This window comes from Phacochoerus africanus, chromosome 7, assembly GCF_016906955.1.
Source record: "Phacochoerus africanus isolate WHEZ1 chromosome 7, ROS_Pafr_v1, whole genome shotgun sequence".
In the NCBI taxonomy this organism is placed as follows: domain Eukaryota; kingdom Metazoa; phylum Chordata; class Mammalia; order Artiodactyla; family Suidae; genus Phacochoerus; species Phacochoerus africanus.
In genome coordinates this window covers 68,371,085-68,393,602 of record NC_062550.1, presented here as the reverse complement: position 1 = coordinate 68,393,602, position 22,518 = coordinate 68,371,085, and the positions used below count along the sequence as shown (strand labels likewise).

General features: G+C 51.7%; 1 protein-coding gene across 1 annotated transcript in view; it reads right to left on the bottom strand.

Moving 5' to 3' along the window:
* Nucleotides 1-22,518, bottom strand: part of VWF (von Willebrand factor) — a 136,737-nt gene that overhangs the window by 31,272 nt on the left and 82,947 nt on the right. Inside the window, exons 25-38 of the mRNA XM_047787770.1 lie at nt 21,177-21,333; nt 20,426-20,584; nt 19,617-19,752; nt 15,762-17,137; nt 13,621-13,737; nt 13,391-13,531; nt 12,964-13,107; nt 10,143-10,307; nt 8,466-8,509; nt 7,968-8,145; nt 4,585-4,805; nt 3,299-3,491; nt 2,768-3,109; nt 83-282 (exon numbers count right to left, since the gene is read on the bottom strand). Coding sequence (XP_047643726.1) covers nt 83-282; nt 2,768-3,109; nt 3,299-3,491; nt 4,585-4,805; nt 7,968-8,145; nt 8,466-8,509; nt 10,143-10,307; nt 12,964-13,107; nt 13,391-13,531; nt 13,621-13,737; nt 15,762-17,137; nt 19,617-19,752; nt 20,426-20,584; nt 21,177-21,333 — 3,573 coding nt within the window. The remainder of the gene's footprint in view (nt 1-82; nt 283-2,767; nt 3,110-3,298; nt 3,492-4,584; nt 4,806-7,967; nt 8,146-8,465; nt 8,510-10,142; nt 10,308-12,963; nt 13,108-13,390; nt 13,532-13,620; nt 13,738-15,761; nt 17,138-19,616; nt 19,753-20,425; nt 20,585-21,176; nt 21,334-22,518) is intronic.

Here is a 22,518-nt window from a genome sequence, read left to right as displayed (position 1 = left end):
AAGGCTGTTTCTTTGTCAAAATACTGCACTAATTGGATGCCACGGTGCAGGGGGGTGGGGGGCAAGGGGCCAGGGCTCCTACCTGGTGCCGGATCCCATCATCACCAACACACTGGGTGCAGGCCTCCTCGGGGACACAGCTGCTTCCCAGCATCACTTGGTGCGGGGGGCAGAAGCAGCCTTCAGAGGGATGGTCCCCACAGGAGCTCGAATTGCCCTCACAGTGCCGGGGGCAGCCGTGCTCACAGTGGTTGTAGACCAGGGATGGTGGGCACGATACGGCTGTGGACAGAAAAGGGGGTCGCAATCAGGGCCCGCACCAACCAGAGGGCAACAGGCACAGCTGTTTCAAGATGGTTGGTCAGCTGACAAACTGGCTGGGGCAGAAAGGGCTAGTTTCCACCCATGCTCATTCTCACCACCTTCCACAGAGACAGACCTTCAGGGAGTTCCCACTGTGGCTCAGCAGGTTAAGAACCCGACTAGTATCCATGAGGATGCAGGTTAGATCTCTGGCCTCGCTCAGTGGGTTAAGGATCCCGTGTTGCAGTGAGCTGTGGTGTAGGTCACAGATGCAGCTCGGATCCCAAGTTGCTGTGGCTGTAGTGTAGGCTGGCAGCTGTAGCTCCGATTCAACCCTTAGCCTGGGAACTTCCAGGTGCCACAGGTGTGGCAAAAAAAAAAAAAAGAAAAGGGGGAGAAGAAGAGGAAAGAAAAGAAAGAGACCTTCAAGCTGGCCCATGATCACCTAGAATAAAGACATTTCCCAAAAGCCTTTGCAGCTAAGTGCAGTCTAATCAGCTAACATGACTAAGTTCTGACCCATGAACTGTAAACACAAGAAATCTAATGGCAGCTTCCAGGACTCTTTTTGCTTTTGGCCCTTTTCTTCCTTCCCCTTATCCTGCTGCTTGGAACCAGGATGTGCTGGCCAGAGCTCCATCTTAAAGCATGAGGGGAAAACCACACCCAAGTGAGGACAGAGCAGAAAACTAGAATCCACTCTCAGACCCAGAAAGAGCTGGAGCTGCCTCCCTCTGATGAGCTGTGTGACGGGCCATTTACTTCTCTCTCACTTGTAGCCCAATCTAATCCCAATGGTGATGTGAGCCTGTGCAGCCTTAGGATGCTTTAAGGTTCTTTTCTTCCAATGCAGGTGTATTTACCGCTTTAAAAAATCCTCCTGATTTTAAATAAAGAATCCTCATCAATGGAGGGCTGCCCTGGGGGAGAACCGGCAGAGTGAGCCACTGCTCCCACTCTGGTTCTGCTCAGCCCCATCCTCACGTTTTCACGGTTCCAAGGCAGGTGGTAGAGAAGGTGTCCAAGGAGTTAGAGCGCCAAGGACATTCCTATAAATGCACAACAAACTGCCAGGAGGCAACGATATTAATCAGCAGAGAAGTTATGGTACTAACTCAGAAACTAACATTTTCCCCTTGATCTGCAGGCAGGTCAAAAGGAGGCAGAGTCATCCACACGGACTCAGAAAACCAGAGTCCCAAGACACGGAGCGGTCATCTAGTCCAATCACCTCATTCTAAGATGCAGAAGCCGAGGTCTAGAAAGACTCAGAAAAATAGCTGATCACCAGCTGAGCCGGGACTAGGATGTCCAAGTCCTCCAGCCCCAGGTTAAAGCTGTGCCAGTTTTTAATAAGAATTATAACAATAAACTTGGAGACTCCAAAATGCTTGTAGATTGCTTTCCCTCGGGGATTACGCTGGCCCGTAAGGATGCTGGAGTTCAGGGTTCTTATCACGCCAGCACCTCCTGAGGGCAGGGGCCATATCCTGATTCATGTTGGTATCCCCAATGTGGTAAGTAATACATAAATGCCAAGGTCAAGTAAGGAAGCTGACCTTGGGGACCTGTCTACACTAGCAATCCCATGGGGTTTGGCATTAAGAAGCTTCCTGGTGTGCAAGTGACAAAATTCCACTCACACTTCAAACTCCTGCTCAGGCGTGACCTGCTCTGTGAGCCTTTGCTAAAGCTTGGTGCAATTCCAAATTCAATGTCATTCGGCACTTCGCCGATGCCTAGATGCAACTAATATATTAAAAGCCCGTGTGTATGAACCGTAGAAGTACTGACAGAAAGGACCAGGCTTTCATTCATACAGAAATTCACATTCAAGTTACTTATATGTCTATCATCTTATTTGATCCTAAATGGAATCCTAAGAAACTGGAAAAGGGGCGTTCCCACCGTGGCTCAGCGGTTAACGAACCCGACTAGCATCCATGAAGATCTGGGTTTGATCCCTGGCCTTGCTCAGTGGGTTAAGGATCCAGCATTGTTGCACTGCCATGAACTGTGGTGTAGGTCACAGATGCAGCTCGGATCCTGGGTTGCTGGGGCTCATGTGTAGGCCAGCGGCTACAGCTCCGATTCAACCCCTAGCCTGGGAACTTCCATATGCCGAGGGTGCAGCCCTAAAAAGACAAAAAAAAAAACAAAGAAAGAAAGAAAGAAAGAGGAAATGCAGAGTTTGTTGTTTTTTTTTTTTTTTACTTTTTTGTCCGGCCTCATCAAGCAGCAGCTTGATGTGGGATCTCATTTCCAGACTAGGGATTGAACCCAGGGTGCAGCAGTGAAAGTGCTGAGTCCTAACCACTAGTCCACCAGGGAACTCCCCCAAATGCAGAGACTTTGATCTTTGTTACCCAGATCAACAATCTGAGGCCCAGAGAGGTTGAGCAGCGCCCCCCCCCCGCCCCATTAGTTGGTGTTCACAGCACTTGGGGTGCATTTGGCTACTCACCACAGAAATCAGGGGTCCTCCAGTCGACACACACACCCTTGGTCCGACAGAGGTGGGCATAAGAGGCAACTGCCTCACACACTTGCTCCTGGTGGCAACTGTCCTGCTGGCAGATGGCGAAATATGCGGCTGGAGCAAGGACCTTGTGGCACTCGGCAAACAGCGCTGAGAGGAGGACCTGGCACTGGTAGCCCCCGGAGACAGGACACTGCTCCTTGGGAACCGGCTGGCACATCTGGCCCGGCTGCTGCACTGCCCACTCCTGGACCATCGTCTTCCAGTCCGTGGTGACTGTGCCATCCCTCAGCATGAAGTCATTGGCCCCATTCTCATCACAGATCCCTAGAGAAACAAGGAAAGATGCAGGGGTAGCCCAGGGTGCCAACCCCTTGACGTTAAGACCTGGCCATTCTCCAACCCCACCAGCGTCTGAACCTTGCTACTGGACCCAGAAATAGGAGCAGCCAAGGGCCCCGAGAGGAAGGCAAGGAGGGTTTGTGTCCAGCAGGGGAGTCGAGGAGATATTCTTACCACAGAGACCGTACATCTTTGAGGCAAAGGTCTTGGGGCTCAGCTGCAGCTGGAACTCATTGTTTTGAGGGGTGAAGGTGAGGATGTGGCCCAGGTGGTTGAATCTGACCTCATACATGATGGTGCCGTAGATGCCGACCTCCATGTTCCCACCCACGTAAGGGACAGAGACCTGTCTCCCATTCACCACCACCTGCCCAAAGAGGAGAATCGCCTGTCAGCAGTCATGGCAACAAGGAATCCTAGTGTTTCACACTGAGCCTCTTTCCAAACAGGCCCCGCAGATTCACCCCACTCAACTTCACTGTTATTTACAAACCCCGACATCTGCCAGCAGCTCTTCGAAGATGAAGGGGCTTTGCAGAGCGTGGCAGGAGAGCAGATTATTATAACAGGGAACTGATAGCCATGCATCTGGAACCCAAAAGCCCAGAGGTTAAACAAGACCTTGAGTCTGAGTGAATTCAACAGGAAAAGATGCCCCCTCAAGACAGGCCTGGTAAGTTGCCATTTTGCCAGCTCCTCGGAGCGCTGTCTCCAGGAGCATATAATTCGACTACTTTAAGTATTTTACTTTATTTTATTTTGGTCATTAGCTCTCTGGAGGCCCCGTTATACATCATATCAAGCACATGAAAATGTACTCACATCCCATGACAAATATAATTTTTGCTGTAAAAGTTTTGGAAGGCTTTTTATCCTTTTGATTTTTAAATGTTTGGCGGTGAACGACTCGTTTAATTCATGATGAGCTGTGATTTGTTTCCAGCAATCCCTGAGCACGTTCAAGAATTCTTGTGAGATGAGACGATCTAACGTATCAGCTGCTTTCATGGAATGAAATATTCACAATTTCTAAACCAACATGTGAAGAGGTTGATGTGAGGTAACCTCTTGTAAACATTTCATCAAATATGTATTTTTATCAGTTTTGCAGTTTTCTCTTTAAATTTGGGGGCCACCCATTTTGCCTGGGCCCTAAATATTTTCAAGGGCACTAACCTGGGCCCTATGCTTTTTCTTTTGGAAGGTTCGAGGGTCCTAGGTACTGGGCTTATAATGCCCACTGGGCAAACTGTACTGGTTGACACCCCAATTTTCTTAAATGGATGCTTTCTTCCAAATCTGGGCCCAGAACAACATGAAATTGCACCATGAGGAAGCCAGAAATAAGCCCCTGCTAATTAGGCAGAAGGCTGAGTCCCCCACAGAAGCCCCAGGCCCCCGTGGCTTTCCTGAGGTTCCAGGGCCGCTCTGGCATGGGACCCACGGAAAGCACCCCTTACCTCCATGTCTCTGTGCAGCTCCACCGAGAGGCCGTTGTGCTTCACCTCGATGGATTTCATGCAGGCCTGCCGGGCCCCGGTGCCACAGGCACCGTTATGGAGAATCACCTCCAGGTCCTGCTCCTTGTTGTGAAACAGGACGTACGAGCAGTTGCCCATCAGCTTGAAGTTCTGCCCATCAAAGGTCACAATGTGCCGAGTGGAACTGCCAGTGCATACACCTGGATGGAAGAGCAAAGCATGGTAGTGACGCGTCCCAACTCCCATCTGTGCCAAGAGGCAGGTGTTGCCAGGTGGCCCACAGGTAACCAGAGCTGAGAGCCGGACGGGCCTTTTGAAGTCACAGGGGCTAATTTCCTCCTTTTTAGGAGACTGCGACTCGGAGAGGTCAAGTGGCTTCGGGAACTAACACTTGGCCGTTAAATATTTTCTTAGAGAAGGTTGAGAAGCACAAGTATTACCTTAAAATGTGGCAAATTATAGAGCCATACTTCCAAAAAATGTAAATGTGCAAAGTTAATGATCTCCTCCACCAGGATGCCTTGGCCCAGGAAACAAAGCTAAGTTGCTGGGGTGTTATAACCTGCTGAAACTGCGTGGAGCTAAGCAAACCATAAGCTCATGACCTCATGGTAAAGGAAGTTCCCCTAAAGACACATGTGTCCATTCAGCTGCCAAGTGACTAATGGTACAAGTGGCCACGCTGACTTGATCCCTTAAGAGATCGCGCAAGAGAAATATTCCTGAAGCCAAAACAAATGGCCGGATCTCAGCATGACCTCGTTTGCTACTCATTCATTCACATAATCAGCACGTTCTCAGGGTTCCCATTAAAAGACCATTTGGGAAGACTAATCATCTCGCACCTACATCAGATGATTCCATATAAATCCCCCCTATGGAAGGCACCCCAGTCACACATGATTTGGAAGCTAATCTTGGACCTAAATGAAGCTGGAGATGAGCTTTCCAGACAAACCATGACCACGTTTATGGGTGGTGGGTAAACAGAAACCCAAGAACCCAGGAGGTCGGTGAGGCTGTGCTAAGGTCCCTCACTCTCTGCCAGGCCCGCCCGGGCGAGCTCCACCTGCACGAGCGACCAGTACATGGAAGCAGCACAGCGACCGGCAGGTGCACCATCTGTCAGAGCTGAGTGGCCTCCAGCAGCTCTTCCACTCAAAGTCCCCCACGTCCTGAGCAGTCGGTCACTTCCAAGGGGCAGTACTGACATCCATGCTGGCAAGTGATCCCAGACACTCCAGCTGGGGATACGGTCAAGTCTTAAGGAGTCCAACCCCAAGTGCTACGAGAAGGTAGTAAGTCACACGACAAAGAAACGGCGTTATCTTGGCAAGTTAATGGGCGATGCTTTGCCCACCTAAGATAAGCTGTTCCGGTGAAATAGGTACTTCAAAGCCAGAGAAACTCAGGAGTGAATTCTGTCCCCTCACTCACGTGCCCTGTGACCCCGGATAAATGACTTAACTTCTGAGACCCTCTCCTGCCTCCTCTGCTCACTTTGAACCAGTAGGGAGACTTCTGGGTGTACCTTTCTACACAGAGCTGACATTGAGAACCCTGTAAATGCTTCGCATACAGAACGCAAACACATAAAATCAGCCAGGATGGGGAATGAGGTAAGTTCAAAATGGAATAAAACAGAAAGAAATAAAACTAATGATAATGAATAACAAGTCCACAGTGGGGACGGGGGAACACGAGCCTAAATAACTCTGGGGAAACTTCTTCTAGGTACTCAGGGCTAGAGACCAAAAGCACTGTACACAAATATGTACTCTAGTTTGGAGAATTGTTTTTCGTAAAGGCATTGGTTAGCCGTTCTGAAATTACTTCATGTGTACTTTTGCATTAAGCCAATGTCTAAATATATTGTCAAGAATAACAGCCAGAGTCTCGCTGTCTGAGAAACGGAGGGACGTGAACGTGTCAAAGGACACGAGGGCCAGATGGAAAGACTCCTCAATGGTCAGACCTGGGACCATTTGAACAAGAAAACAAATGATGCTGGTGATCGATTCTATCCCAGAGAATGAAATAAGAACTCATGAGTCCATAGTGATACAAATAATTAACTGAATTAATAAAGGAGAGAGAAGAAACAGCACTTCCTTTCAATAGAATTCCAACCAATAACTGGAGGGCATGATGGAAATCAAAGATCATGATTCAGCCAACACCACAGTAAAGGCTACTCAGACGACGATTATCAATGCATGTGAAATTTAGCGGTGAAAGTATATGTCCATAGCTTCAGAACATCTCTGCACAAGATAATTATTAAATGCAATGAAGATATTGACTTTGCAGTGAAGAAACCCAGTGATAAATCTGAGCTACAGCTGCCAGGCTATACCACAGCCACAGCAATACGGGATCCACGCCACATCTAAGACCTATACCACAGCTCACAGCAACGCCGGGTCCTTAACCCACTGGGCAAGGCCAGGGATTGAACCCACATCCTCATGGATACGAAACCGGCTCGTTAATCGCTGAGCCACGACAGGAGCTCCCCCCGCTCAATAAATTCTAATGGGAGCCTGAGATACAAGATACAGTTTTGTGGGTTTTTTAGGGCCACACCCATGGGGTATGGAGGTTCCCAGGCTAGGGGTCAAATCAGAGCTATAGCCACTGGCCTACCCCACAGCCACAGCAATGCAAGATCTGAACCACTTCTGCAACCTACACCACAGCTCATGGCAGCACCGGATCCTTAACCCACTGAGCGAGGCCAGGGATGGAACCTGTGTCCTCACGGATACTAGTCAGATTCGTTCCTGCTGCACCACAACAGGAATTTCACAAGATACAGTTTTGATTTCACAAGTTGTATCTGTTCAACATAATAACTATGATCCACCCACTGCTGAGCAGGGATTATCATAAGCAACCATTTCTCCCAACCAGGAGAGAGAGAGAGCCAGTCCACAGCATGGGTGAACATCCTCCAAAGGCCTGCATGAGATGGAGTTGACTCTGTCCTCTTAAACCAGGTGCCCGTGACAGTACACCCTGCCTCCAATGCTCAGACAGCTACAGTGTGAGTGCAGAGTTCCCTGGGTCGTCTCTCTCACTGCTACAGTTGCACCACGTGGACCCCCTAAGGCTGACTCGCCAACAGCCAAGCTGAGCACTGGCCTCAGAAAATCAACTCTTCCTTCTGGTTATGCATTATCTGGGACGTGCCCTCCAAAAGATACAGGAAGAGAACAGGGAGTCCCAGGACACAGAGCCGGGGGTGGGCGGTACAAGCAGGGAGGAAGGCAAGGGGCTTCTGGTCTACCTCTCTGCACAGCCAAGCTAGAAGCGCTGCTGCCCCTTGAACAGCGCCCAGACTGGGGAAGCAAAGGACTCACAGGGGCAGGTCCAGCGGCAGCCGCAGGCCTCTTCCACCCTGATAGGGGGCTGGTTGCTGGGGCATGAGGGCTGCAGCCCCTGGTCACAGTTGACCCGGTGACTCTTCAGCAAGGTCTGGCCATCTGGCAGGCAAGTCACTGTGTGGCACTGATCCGGCAAGGTCCAGACATCCCCAGGCTGCAGAGAAACAAGCAGTTTCAGGCAGGGAATAGAATGAGGCACTTCAACCTCCACCAGGGAACTGACCCCCAGGGAAGATGTAGAGACTAAGACTTGGGATTAAATGGCAAGGAGACAGCATACAGAACATGAAACTGATAGGTGGATCCATGCCCCCCAAAATGAATATTTTTTTTAAAACACACACACACACAGGATGTAATGGTGAAAGGGAGAAATGGACCCAGAGCAAAGGAGGGAAAGCTAACCAGGGAACCAAGGGCCCCAAATATACATTCCTGGTCTTTCCTTCAAGGCTAAAAAAAAAAGGAACTTACCTTCCTCTCACTCCCATCCTCATCTATGCAGACTCTGACGAACCCTGAAACAGACACAAGGAAGACCTCCATGCCCGCCCCCCACCCAGACATTCTCAGCCATTCACAGGGTCTGCCTGGCTCCCTGGCCTTGAAGTTGAACCAACTCTGCAAAGAGCGTGAGTGTGTTTAGCAGTGAGGATGCAGGTCACGAGATACGAGGGGGTCGTCCTGTGGTCCTCCCCTCAGGCTTTGTGGTTATTCATAATTATGCTGACAACAACAGTGATACTATGGCAATAACTTCCATCAACATCTCCTTTTCCTCTTTTGTATACAGAACAGGGCCCAGCGAGGGGAAGGCAATGAGGCAAGATCCTGACCACTTGAAAGAAATCTTAAAGATTCCAACCAGGACAGCCATCCTCTAGCAAGAAAGGGCAATAACTCTGTAGCAGGTCTTGAGTCATAGCTAATTACATTAGGAAAAGATATAAAACCAAGTTTATTTATATATACATATATATGGTAAATAAACTTTCTATTTAATATATATATGCATATATATACCTAGTAAGTTTATACAGATATATATAAACTTTTTGTTTACTATATATATGAGATAAATTTAAAGTTTCTAACATTAAACCAACTTAAACTGTGCTACTTTGACATTACGTTTTGTGTTCTTGTATTTTTTTTTTAATTTTTGAAATTTTACACATTCCTTTTTTTTAAAGATCCTTTTATTTGTTTGTTTGTTTGTTTACTGGCCACACCTACAACATGCAGAAGTTCCCAGGCTAGGGATCAAACCCCAGCCATAGCAGTGACCTGAGCCACAAGCAGGACAATGTTGGATCCTTAACCCACTGAGGCACCAGGGAACTCCTATGTATTTCTCCCTTTTTTTTTTTGTCTTTTTGCCATTTCTTGGGCCGCTCCCAGGGCATATGGAGGTTCCCAAGCTAGGGGTCTAATCAGAACTGTAGCTGCCAGCCTACACCAGAGCCACAGCAACACGGGATCCAAGCCGCGTCTGCGACCCACACCACAGCTCACGGCAACGCCGGATCCTTAACCCACTGAGCAAGGGCAGGGATCGAACCTGCAACCTCACAGTTCCCAGTCGGATTCGTTAACCACTGCGCCACGACGGGAACTCCTCTCTTTTTTTTTTAATCTTTTCATTTTCTCTTCTTACTGAAGTATATTTGATTTACAACACTGTGTTAATTTCAGGTGGACAGCAAAGGGCTTTAGTTCCATTTACTTCAGATCATCTTCCATTACAAGTGTTTACAAGACTATTGAATGTAATTCCCTGTGCTATACAGTGAATCCGTGTTGCTTCTCTAAAGCCCTTTGCACCCATGCATGGGCAGGTGGAAGAGGTCTGCGATCTGCGGATGTCAGGGCTGGTTCCTTGCTTCTGTCTTCCAAGCCCTTTGCACAAGTCACTTGGCTTTTTCTACTAACGTTTGGCTGGACCGTAAGGATGGAAGGAGGGCTACATCCAGAGTACCTTCTGGTAGCCCTTAGAGGTTTGTCCTCCCCTGAGCAGGACTTAGAGGTCCTGGCCTATGAGATAATCTCCATTCAAGGGCAAATCTTGGGCCTGGGAACATCTGGGTCTTGAGAATGGGTTCTTTTCGTGGTTGTGTTTTGAGAGAGTAGGAAAGATGTCACGAGACTCACCAGAGCACAGCTTGTGGAGGAAGGAGTTGCCCAGGGTGACCAGGGCGGGGAGGTCTTCGATTCGCTGGAGCTTCACCACGTTGGAGCTGGCCCCCGGGCCTGCCAAGGTCCTCAGCTGGGCCTCGTCATATCGGTCCCCGATTCCAATGGGGAACACTGCCACTCCTAGAATTACAGAGGAGCGAGGAGAGGACTGGGTCACCCTGCTTCGGTCAGGAGGGTTCCAAATGGGCTGGCCCGAAGCCATACTCAGCACGTGTATAAAGCCTCGCATGTTGCAGACAGGTCGCTTACACCGACCCTGAGTGCAAGAAGGGCATTCAGTCAGTCAACAAGTGTTAGTGAGCTCCTGCTCTGTGCAGGGTGCTAGTCTAAGCAGTGAGGGTACAGTAAACCAAGCAGATCAAATCCCTGTCTTCTGCAGAGCTTACACTGGGAGAGACAGACAACAAACCTACAAGGAAGTAGAGATTTAGTGCCACAGATGTGGATAAGTGCTGAGAAAAAAGCAAAATGGAGCAAGGAGGATAAGAGTGCCCGGGGGTAGGGGTGAGGGTTACTGTTTCATACAAGATGGGTAGAGACGTGCTCAGTGAAGAGATGAAGGATGGAGGAGCCAAGAGGACATTCCCAGCAAAGACAGCGAGCGCAAAGGCCCTGGGGCAGAAGTCTGCACACTCCAGGGTGGCCGGAACAGAGCAAACCGGTGAGCGAGCAAGGTACAGGCCATGCATGCGAAGCTTCAGAGGCCACGGTAAGAACCTAACGTGTTTTCTGAATGCAATGGACAGCCAGCCAGACTTGGGAGCAGAGGAGTGACATGAGCGAGCCAACTTCCATTTTTAAAAGGGTGATAAAGCCACTATGTTGATTATGATCTTCAAGGGACAAGGGTGGGAGCTGGGGTTTCAGGTAGAAAGCAATAATCCAGGTGAGAGAGGAGGGGGCTTAGGCCAGGTAGCAGTCATGGAGGTGGTGAGGCGTGGTGGGATTCTCAGCGTATTTTGAAGATGGAGCTGTAGTGTGTTGCTAGATTGGATGGGGATATGAAAGAAAACGAGGCATCAAGGATGCTGAGGTTTTTGACCTGACCACCTTAGGATGGAACTGCCATTTTCCAGTTGGGGAAGACCGCAGGAGAACATCTGGGTGTGAGAGGCAGGAATTCAGTTTATACTGAGTTCTCTGTTAGAACATCTAGGTGCAATTGAGGTGAGAGATCCAGGCTGGAGACAGGAATTTTGAAGTCGATGGTGCATTTAGGTATCCAGACACACGACACTGAACAAGACCACCCAGGAGGAGAGAGTAAGAAGAGAAAGTGTCACAGTCACAGGGCTGAGCCCGGGGTGTGTGACCTACAGAGGAGAAGCCAAGGCTTTGAATGGTTCAGTGATGTGCCCTGGACCATCTGTTTCCTCCAGACCACAGCTGCTTCCTTTCCTGACGAAAGTCTTTCTTTGGAGTCTTGATACTAGAGGAGAAAAGCCTCCATCCTGAAATGACTCCAATTCATTCTCCAGAATGTTCTAGGCCTCTGCACTTTGCTTAAGACTAGAGCTGGGTTTCTGCTGACAGCTTTTCCGCAATTCTGAGCTGGCCGGATCATCTCAATACATATCCTTTCCCTTTGGGGATCCTTTTCCCTAAAATCATAGATTTCATCAATATGTCACGTTCATCAATTCCACAAACATTACATGGCCACCTATTTTGTGCCTCGTGCACAGATGATACCAAAATACACATGATTTTGCCCTTGGCCCTGTTTGTGCAAGAAACGGATGTGTAACATAAAAACAATGTGGTTTCCACGTTCCGTTGATACAGAAAAGGGAGTGACTGACTCCTGGGAAGACATCAGAGGGAAGACAACTCCAGGGTGGGCTGTGAAAGGTGAGCCCCTCTCCAGGAGGCTGCAACTCTTCTCGAACTGAGTGAAAACACTGGAGCAGTAAATAGGCAGATGGCAAAAGGAAACGGAACGGCACGTCCCTGGAGAGTGGGCTTGTGTGTCCTTGGGGTTCCTGGGGTAGGTGGGGAGCTGGAAGGTGTTTCAATTACAAATGCCCGACCCTCGTGTTAACACCCATGTGCTGTTGACGTCCCCAGCACAATCTCTCATGAGGCTCCGAGGCCAGGGCACAGCTGCACCCACCCCCCTCCTTGGTCTCTTAGCCATCTGGCACCTCCAAGCCCCTTATGCTGGTACTGGACAAAGGTTCTGAAGACGGGGAGGCTCCTGATAGTTCTTGAAGCCCCAGAATGGATCACTCTAGCCTCAGACATGTGAGAATGGTGAAGCCAAGGCTGCCACTTTGAAAAGGACAGATGGTGCTGTGCAGCACTGGAAACCATGTCTGGTCCCTTATGATGGAGCAGGAGAATATGAGAAAAAGAATGTATACATGTATGTGTAACTGGGTCACCATGCTGTACAGTAGAAAATGGACAGAACACTATAAACCAGATATAATGGAAAAAATAAAAATCATCATAAAAAATAAAAATTGAAAATAAAAAAATAAAAAGGACAGATGGGGTGGGGCAAGGCATGTATGACCCACCCCTGGACATAGAGAGAAATTTTGGAGAAATTAGAGGTTACAGTCAAAAGCATGCAAATGAAGAATAAACACACATTTATTACTGTTTGGTGTCCAAATGACCCAGGGATTGGGCAATTTGCCAGTGTTTGAAACCAGGCCACGTGTGGGTATTAAGCATCCCAAATCAGCCAGCACATCCCAAAGTGACCACCGCCTGCTTGCAGTCCTCCAGCAGGTTGGGGGCAGCTCAGGACCATACTCTGGACACTTACGGTTGGATCTGGCGGCGGCAGCTGCTGCATCCACTGAATCCGTGGAGGTATCCATGACCACGATGACCACTGCTTTCGAGGCCCCAGGCCTGGCCCCATGGACTTGGGACATGACGTAGCGCACCGCAAAGCCCAAGGCATCCCCTGAGAATGGAAAGCAAGCCACACAGTCAGCCCTGATGCAGAGAAGGCGGCTCTGAGGCCATCCGAGCATCCTGTCTCCAGGTGGAGCCTTAGGTCATTGAAATGGAGGGATTCAGAGATCTGGAAGGTCTCCTATGCAAGGGAGATCAGGACGAGCATCTCAGCCCTCGGTTTACAGGAAAGAAAACTCAGGCCAAGGAGCAAAGCAGCTCGCGGAGACCACGTGGTCACTTACGCCAGCAGCTGGGACCAGACGCGGCTTCTGTATCCCAGACTCCATTACCTATTTGGCTGGGGCCTCCCTCCCGCTGCATGAGGTCCACAAGGCCCCGTAAATGGGCTTTCTCCAGAGGCATGTTCCACGGCAGGTCGATGGTGGTGATGCTTCCGTACTGGAGCACAGACACCTGGGTGAGCTGAGGGCCTGCGGGAGAGGGGGTAAGGAGGTCACGCCTTGGATCGGGGCAGGATGGGGGGAGCCCCCTGAAGAGCCCCTTTGGGCACATCACTCACCGATATTGGCTTTTGAGATGAAGGCCTTGGTGAAGCTCTTCATTTCGTCAAAGTAGGAAGCCGGAAGGCTGGAGGAGCCGTCCAGGAGGAGGACCACATCCAGGGGCTGGCTGCAGTCTGCAAATGGACCAGAGGGAAGCAATCGGGCAGTGGGGGTCAGGCACCAGACCCCTGCAGGAGATACGCATTCAATGGGTGCTCAGGGTGCTGTTGCCATCGCCGAGGGAGCCAACCACAAAGGGGAGCCATCTCCCCCATCCTGCACCAGGCAGCTTGTGCCAGACTTGAGGGGGCTTGTGAGGCCCCAGATGTGGAGGCACTGGCGGAGGGGACTCCAACTCCACCAAAGGCAGTTTAAATGCCTACACATGGAAGCAAGAGGATCCTCTCCCTCGGGATCAGGAGGCTGCAACTCTTTCAGAACTGAGTGAAACCACTGGAGCAGTAAACAGGCAGATGGCAAAAGGAAACAGAGCAGCACGTCCCTGGAAAGTGGGCTTGTGTGTCCTCGGGGCTCCCGGGGCAGGTGGGGAGCTGGAAGGTGGTTCCATCACAAATGCCTGACCCTCATATTTACAGTGTCATGTTCACAGTGAGGAAACAAACACTGGCCCAAACGCCGTTCTGAGCTTGATGAGATGTCGCTACTACCGAGATATCACAAGAATTTAGATAAACCTGTGGCTCAAAGAAACAAAGGCATGGATAATAAGTATAAGGATAAAGACGCATCAAAAGAAGGCTAGTTATTCTGGGATGGCCCCCAGACATGCCAATTGAAATTGTTCAAAAACTAGGAATGGGTGCATCGTTGGCATCAGTTTCAGCAGTGGAGGCAAAACATCGCGGAGCGCTCGCTACGTGTTGGGTATGATGCTGAGCATGGCACAGACCAGTAGTTATTATCGCCATTGTACAGATGAGGAGACTGATACATACAGAGGTCCTTGCCCAAAGTTAACCAAAAATTATTAATACAAAAAATGCCCCCAATTCCCCAGCTAGTAGGTGGCAGAGGTGAGGTTCAACTTAAGGCAGCCCGGCTCCAGAATCTGACTTCCTAGCTTTGCCCCCCAAAAAATGTCAGCTACTGAGAATAACTGTAATCCACCCAGGGTGATAAAAAGCTGATAGTCACCAAATATAACAGATTACCTCCCAGGCAGGGAGTGGAAGTGGGTGGGGACGAGGCTATGTGATAAAGTGAGACCTGTATTATTTTATCCTGTATCCTTGGTATTGTTTCCCTTTTAACAATAGACTTACATTAGCTGTGAATTTCCAAACACCCATCATAAGAAAAGATCCTCCCTAGGAGGGACGGGCTGATGTTTGGGATCAGCATACGCACGCACACTGTGCAGTATATGGAATGACTGGCCAGCAAGGACCTCTACCCAATATTCATGATAATCTGCATGGGAAAAGCATCCGAAAGAGGATGGTGTGTGTATATGCATAGCTGAATCACTTTGTTGTACAGCAGAAATTATCACAACATTGTAAATCAACCACACTTCAATACAACCTTTTTTTCCTTTTTACGCCAGATCAGAGCTGCATATGTGACCTACGCTACAGCTCACTGCAATGCCAGATCCTTAACCCAATGCCTGGCCAGGGATGGAACCAGAATCCTCATGGATACCAGTCGGGCTCTTAACCCACTGAGCCACAATGGTAACCAAAAACTTTTTTGTGTGTGTGTGTCTTTTAGGGCCACATGCGTGGCATATGGAAGTTCCCAGGCTAGGGGTCGAATCAGAGCTACAGCTGCCAGGCTACACCACAGCTCACAGCAATGCCAGATCCTTAACCCACTGAGCGAGGTCAGGGATCGAACCTGCAAGCCTTATAGATACTAGTCAGATCCATTTCCCCTGAGCCACGACAAGAACTCCCCAGACTTTTTTTAATTAAAAATAAAAAAGATTCTGCCCCCCCAAAAGGATCACAGATGCCATTCCCTGCCTGGGAAGTAAGGAAACACAGACACTCTGAAGGCAAGGGTTTGATAAAGGCACACAGCAGGAAACCAGGATTCAAACCTGAGAATCATCTCCACCAAGCCCACCCCCAGCCCTCCCCAGCCCTCCCCAGCCCCTCACCCACCCACCCACGCACGCAAGGGCCCTGCATACCTGGCACAGGGGCTTGGGTTGGGAGGTGCGGCCCCTTCCCCGAGCAGCATCTCTGCAGCACCAGATCAGGGGCCTCTCGCGGGAGGGTCTCAAAGTCCTGGATGAAGATGGGGGCATTGGGCCAGCTGAGGCGCTCTAGCTCCTGCATGTCCACGCTGGGGCCCACCCCGATGGGCACCACCTGGATGTCTCCCGGCATCCGCTTGATCTCATCCGAGGCAGGGTTTCCTGTGACCATGTAGACCAGGTTGGGCGCCTCCTCCCGGTCCCCCTGGCTGGCCGAGAAGCTGTGCTCCGACAGGTACTGCAGGGCCAGCCCAGTGTTGGTCCTGTTGCCGCCCTGGAAGCGGATCTCCCGCACCCGCTGCAGGACTTCCCCCTTGGACTGCGCCTCCCTGAAGGAGTGCTCCACGGCCACCACGTACGAGTACTGCAGCACCGTGACGTGGATACTGTCCCGGCCCACGTCCATCCGCCGGATCACTTCCTCCACAAACTCCGTGCTCCTGTTGAAGTTGGCCTCGCCGACCTTGTCGGACCCTTCCAGCACAAACACCACATCCAAGACCATTCTCTTCTTGGGTTCGAGCGTCGAAACCCCGGGGAGCTCAGGCGCCACAGTGACTTGGGCCACTAGGGGAGGCTGCGTAGGGGCGGGCGCTTCCGGGGCGAGGTCGCAGAGGTAGCTGATGATCTCTTTCTTGCGCTGCTCCAGCTCGTCCACACCGCTGACCACAAAGGCTTTGTTCTCCGGGGCCTGCTTCTCGATGAGGCGGATCTGCTTGAGGCTGACGTGGGGTCCGATGCCCACCGGGATCACGGTGACCTTCTTCTTCTTCAGGCCCTGGAGGTAGCGGGCCAAGTTCTGGGCCAGCCGGCGTGGCTCCTGGCTGGCCATGAGCAGCAGGGCTATACGGGAGGCTTCGGGCCGGTCGACCCTGCCGAAGATTTGGAAGAGCGTGTACTTCAAAACCTCGCTGATGGAAGCCACCTCGCTGCCCGCGTACTTCACCTGGCTGGCGATGCGCCGCAGCTCCGAGGGCCGCTTTCGGTCCTGGAGCGAGATGTAGGCGTGGGAGCCGTCGTGGTACTCCACCACCGCCACGCGGATGCGCTTCTGGGAGATGTGCAGGTGTTCCATCATGCCTACCACGAAGACCTTCAGGGCCTCGAAGTCGGCCTCGGACAGCTTGTCAGAGCCGTCCAGCAGGAAGACCAGGTCCAGAAGTTTGCTGCAGAAGAAGTCGTGCAGCGGCGGCTCTGGCGTGTCCTCCTCATAGGGGGTGGTGGGGCTGACCGGGCCTTCTGTGGGGGGCACCGCCAGGCCCACCGATTCCGCACAGGCTTCACAGGTGAGATTGACACCATCACAGTGACTGCAGGAGGAGGAAAGACCAGAACGGTGCAGGGAGAGCCTCTGGGCCCTTCCCAGCCCACTGAACCCAACCTCCCAGGGGTCACTCCCCACCAGAAAGATACCATTTTTAATTTACGTCCCCAAATAGTCCTACTGTGTGCCAGTGCAGTGTGTGTGCGCGCACACACACACACACACACACACACGCACTTCCCTTGAGTCTTGATCCCCTTGAAAGCCAAAGTTTTCACCTGCCCTAGGACCTAAAAAAAGAATCCTTTTTTTAGGAATCCTTTTTTTGAGAAAGAAGACTTTCTCAGCGATCCACCCACTCATTCAAAGTTGATTCATTTTCGGGAGTTCCCGTCGTGGCGCAGTGGTTAACGAATCCGATTAAGAACCATGAGGTTGCAGGTTCGATCTCTGGCCTTGCTCAGTGGGTTAAGGATCCAGCATTGCCGTGAGCTGTGGTGTAGGTCACAGACGCGGCTCGGATCCCGCGTTGCTGTGGCTCTGGCGTAGGCCGGTGGCTACAGCTCTGATTAGACCCCTAGCCTGGGAACCTCCATATGCCTCGGGAGCGGCCCAAGAAATGGCAAAAAGGCAAAAATTTTTTTAATTTTTAAATTTTAAAAAAGTTGATTCATTTTCGACCTATGTCTCTAGCAACATAAATATTTAATAATCGTCCAAGCTTTCTCTCAGAGATCTCCAAAGGCAAACACTGCTCTACCATGTCGATGCTGACCAGGGCTTATAAATGTTCTATCGAAGATAAATGTTATACGGTATTTATTACAACAGAATTTAAGCTGTATAAATGCTGTACTGTGTTAACACGGCAGGCCTTAAGGAAGAGAGGAAACCTGCAGTAAAATCATTTCAGAGAGATGAATAAAGATGCAAAACTCTCAGCTTTATCTGGCAGAATAAAGCACTGGGGCTGATATTCGGGGTCTCCAAGATGTTAGACAGGGACTCATTCATTCTTTCCAGCAACAGACACATGGTTTGCACCCATCACGTGCCAGGGCCTAGAATGCCCCATGCCCAGCCCCAAGCCTCCCACACAAATTCCCACCCCATCAGGCCAAATTTCTAATCCCTCTGTCACTTCTCCCTTTCACTGGTGTCCTGGAAAGTGGCAGGGTCTGCCAGGCCACAGTAGAAATCAAGCTGCCTGTGGGGAGACCCACACAGGCTAGACCCTGCTCCCTCACGTACCCTCGGCCTGTGAGGCAACCTGCACTCAGCACCCCAGTAAGGCTGAGGGGCCGGCAGTGCCAGGAGCCCTGGGAGGTGTCCTCTGTGGTGTGCCTCCCAGTGACGTCCCCAGCCTGCTTTGGGGCCCTTGTCCACACATCTGTGCATCTGCAGCTCAGAACCCCAAGCCCACACTGAATTCACGAGAATCTCCATACTGGCACAGGGAGGGGGGCAGGCAGGGTCTTACAGGGAAGTTAATTCCTGCTTCCTTGTGGTCCACATGATTTAGGGCCTCAATCCGTGGTTAATAGAGCATGAGTGACATACTTTCTAGTTTCCTGTGTTTGCTAGAAAATTCACCCCAGGCAGCGCTCGCTCTTGTTTGCACAGATGGTGGCGGTGGAATCTGACTCTGGCAGCTGCCGTGGCCTCAGCCCCTTCCTTCCCCAGCGAAGTTAAGTTTAGGATCCCACAAGAAGCTGAACGTATCAGCCTTTGAACACATGTTGCCAACTTGGGAGCAGGCTCGGAGCTCACCCCAGTACTCCTCCACAACCCCCCGAGGCCAGCTGCCAAAGACCATCGGGGCTCGGGGCAGCGGCCAGGGAGCAGTGACTGGTGTCTCCCTCCCAGTTATAAGAGCCTCGTCTGGGACCTCGCCTGAGGTGTCTGTGCCCCACTGCAGGGTCCAGGGCTCCACCTTGCTTTCCTCCCTTGAGTCCCCACCTCCAGTAGAAATGAAATCTGGGAGTTCCCGTCATGGCGCAGCAGAAACAAATCTGACTAGGAACCACAACGTTGCGGGTTTGATCCCTGGCGTCGCTCAGTGGGTTAAGGATCTGGTGTTGCTATGAGCTGTGGTATAGGTCGCAGTCATGGTTCGGATTGTGCGTTGCTGTGGCTGTGGTGTAGGCCGGCAGCTATAGCTCTGATTCGACCCCTAGCCTGGGAACTTCCGTATGCCTGGGTGTGGGCCTAAAAAGACAAAAGTTTAAAAAAGAAAAAAAGAAATGAAATGAAATGAAATCTAATTTCTACAGATGCCAGTCCCCAGGCTAGATGTCACCTCTAGGGATAAGAAGAGACCACATCCTTCCTTCAGCAGCAAGAAGAAGTTAAAAACCTAAACCTCGTGGGAGATATTTCCAGGGGGAGCAATGCCATCTGTCCTCAAAGACAGAGGAGCAGACTAAACAAAGGCAGGACATTCTTCTCCAAACCGACACCTCTGGGCCGACCCCAGGTTAGCTGGTGAGACATCACTTCAGACATCCGGGAGGGGACTGGTTTACCAAATCTGGCAGTGCGCAGGGTCCCTGGGGTTCAAGGTGATTTTCTTCCCGGGGGCTAAGCGCCGGCCGGCTGCCTCACACACAGGGCAGTCTTCGGGGCTGACGCAGGTCTGCAAAAGCTCGTCCAAGATTTTCCCTGCACGACAAGACTCTTGTTAGGAGCCCAAGCTCCCACCTTTCCCATGAGGAAGATGCTCTCTGCACTGAAGGGCCTGGCCCGGCTCCGCCTGCCCCCCTGCCCCAGGGGCCGCCTCACCTCTTAGGGAGCATCCCTCCTTCTGCAAAATTGGGAGGGGTGTTCCTCCCCCGGCCCCCCATCTCCCCCAAACCCAGGACAAAGCAAGTCTGATCTCCAGGGGTCTTTCTGCTCCAGCGAAGAAGACATTTGCTAACTCCAGATCGGTGCTATTCTGTACTGTAGCCAGTAACCACGCATGGCTGGTTGCATTTCAATTTAAATTAAGTAACATTCAAATACAATCAAAAGTACAATTCCTCAAACACACGAGTCACATTTGAAGAGAACCTTCCTGTCATGGGAGAAAGTTCTATCAGAAAGAGCTGCTTTAGGTGCTAGGCCCATAAAGAGGCCCCCGGAAGCACCGAATGGGAGCTCGGCTTGACAAAAACCACTGCTGGTCTGACTCTGGTGGAAAGACGTGGAAACAGGACCCAGGGTTGTGGCGCTGGGGGCAGAGTATTACCCCCCACCCCCCAGCCCCAGGTGAGGCTGAGATGAAGCAGGACAGGGAGTCAGCTGTCCCCACAACCCCTCCCAGCCCTCAGCATCCCCAGGCAGGGGGCCTCACCGGGAGGGCAGTGGGCGTGGCAGCCCTCCACACAGGACACGGGGCACGCCAGCGGCTCGGGGTGCTGGCAGGTGACGGGGCAGGCAGGGGCGCAGCTGTTGTAGCGCCACTCACACTGGTAGCCGTCCTCCCGCAGGTTCCTCTCCTCGCAGTTCTGGGCTGCGCAGACCCCAAAACAGGATGACTGTTAAAGCACAGGCAGCCCTGGGCCACCTGAGAAGCTGGGGCTGCCCCTGGGGCCCCCACAGCAGCAGGGGCCAGCAGTGGCGATGGCCCTGGGAGATGATGGCGCTGCTGGGGGACTAGAAATTACAGCATCACCCATGCCACCATGCCACAGGCAGCTGGGCCTTAAGGGCCCCTGACCCAGGAGGCTGATGCTTCTGAATCTGTTTTCCTTATGAAAACAGCCGCTTCCAGGCTGAAGGAAGATGAGACGTGAGTGCCTGAGCTGCTGGCTCACGTCGGCAAATGTGACCGCGTCTAATTACAGACATCCTGACTTCCTTCGTCAGGATGTCTGTAATCTGTATGTCAGTATGTCTGCAATGAGACACGGCTCCCTCTTCTCCCACTCCCAGAATTGCTCCAGAAGAGTCTTTGATCCCGCCCCTCCTCACGCACACCCACGTCTCAGCCCCCTTCAGTTCTGGCCGTCACCCTCTCTTTCTTCTCCAGCAGGAAGGCGCCCTCCCTCACCCCACAAGGTTGAGATGCTTATGGGGGGCAGAGGGTGGGCGGCAGCACTCACGGCACAACGTGGCTGTCCTCCAGGTCACCACCTTGCCGTGCTGGGCACACACATGGGCGTAGGCAGCAATGGTGTCACAGAAGCAGGCACAGTCCCCAATGGACTCGCAGGAGCAGGTGTCATAGATGCAAACATCCAGATAGGGCTCAGGGTCCACCTGCAAGGGGGACACAGGTGGCCTGAGGCTGGGTCCCGATTGGGTGCTCTGGCCCCTAGTCTGGGTGGGAAAGTTCTGGCAGTCCGAGTAGGGAAAGGGGCTCCAGGGAAGAAGGAGGGACGTGAGCCCAGGGTCCCGAGGAGGGAATGGGTAAGAAGGCAGGATTCTGGAGTTCCCGCCGTGGCTCAGCCGTTAACAAACTCGACTAGCATCCACAAGGATGTAGGTTCAATTCCTGACCTCGCTCAGTGGGTTAAGGACCCCGTGTTGCCGTGAGCTGTGGTGTAGGTCGCAGACGTGGCTCAGATCCTGCATTGCAGTGGCTCTGGCATAGGCCAGTGGCTACAGCTCAGATTCGAACCCTAGCCTGGGAACCTCCATATGCTGTGGGTGCGGCCCCAGAAAAGACAAAAAAAAAAAAAAGGCAGGATTCCCACGTTATCACTGGGATTCCAGCAAGAAAAGAGGAATACAGCGGCGCTGCCAGCCTTCCAGAGAATAGATGTGCCCACGGACTCTTCTTTTCTCCCTACCTGTCCACGTACCTCCTCAGCCATCCAGCCATCCGTCCACCCCCATAACCCACTCCCACCCTCTTGAGTGTGTGGATGTTGTACATACGCAACACACACATGCTGGTCACTCTCCTTCCTGGTCTGCACCCAGCAAAGAGACTGAGGCAACACATCAGAACCCTCTCGCATTGCCTCGCTGAGGTGCTGTGGGCCGCATGCATCCCTGTCTGCATGGAGGGGCAGCCCCCCCGCCCCAGCCCACCATCCCCAGTCAGTCACAGTAACCACCTCCCGTCCTCGCCTGCCCCCAGATGCGCTCCCCACTCCGGCCTTGTTTGGGGAAGATGTGATAGGAATGAATCTGGACATGAAGCGGGGGGTCATTGAGCCCAGGGCTGGTTTCCCTGACCGTCCTGTCTCCACTCGTCCAGCCCAGGTGCCCAGGGGCTCCACCAAACCAGGGAATCCTAAGCATCCTTCAGAGCCTGCAAATCCTTGGATGGACAGATGGAGAGCAGAAATGCAGGTGTTCAACCAGTCCCTCCCATGAGGGCAATGGCACAGAGCAGCGTGTGCACATACAGGGCTGTGTGTGTGCAGGGCTGTGTGTGCACATGTACACACACACACACACACACACGGACCTACACATCACACACATGCATCTGGA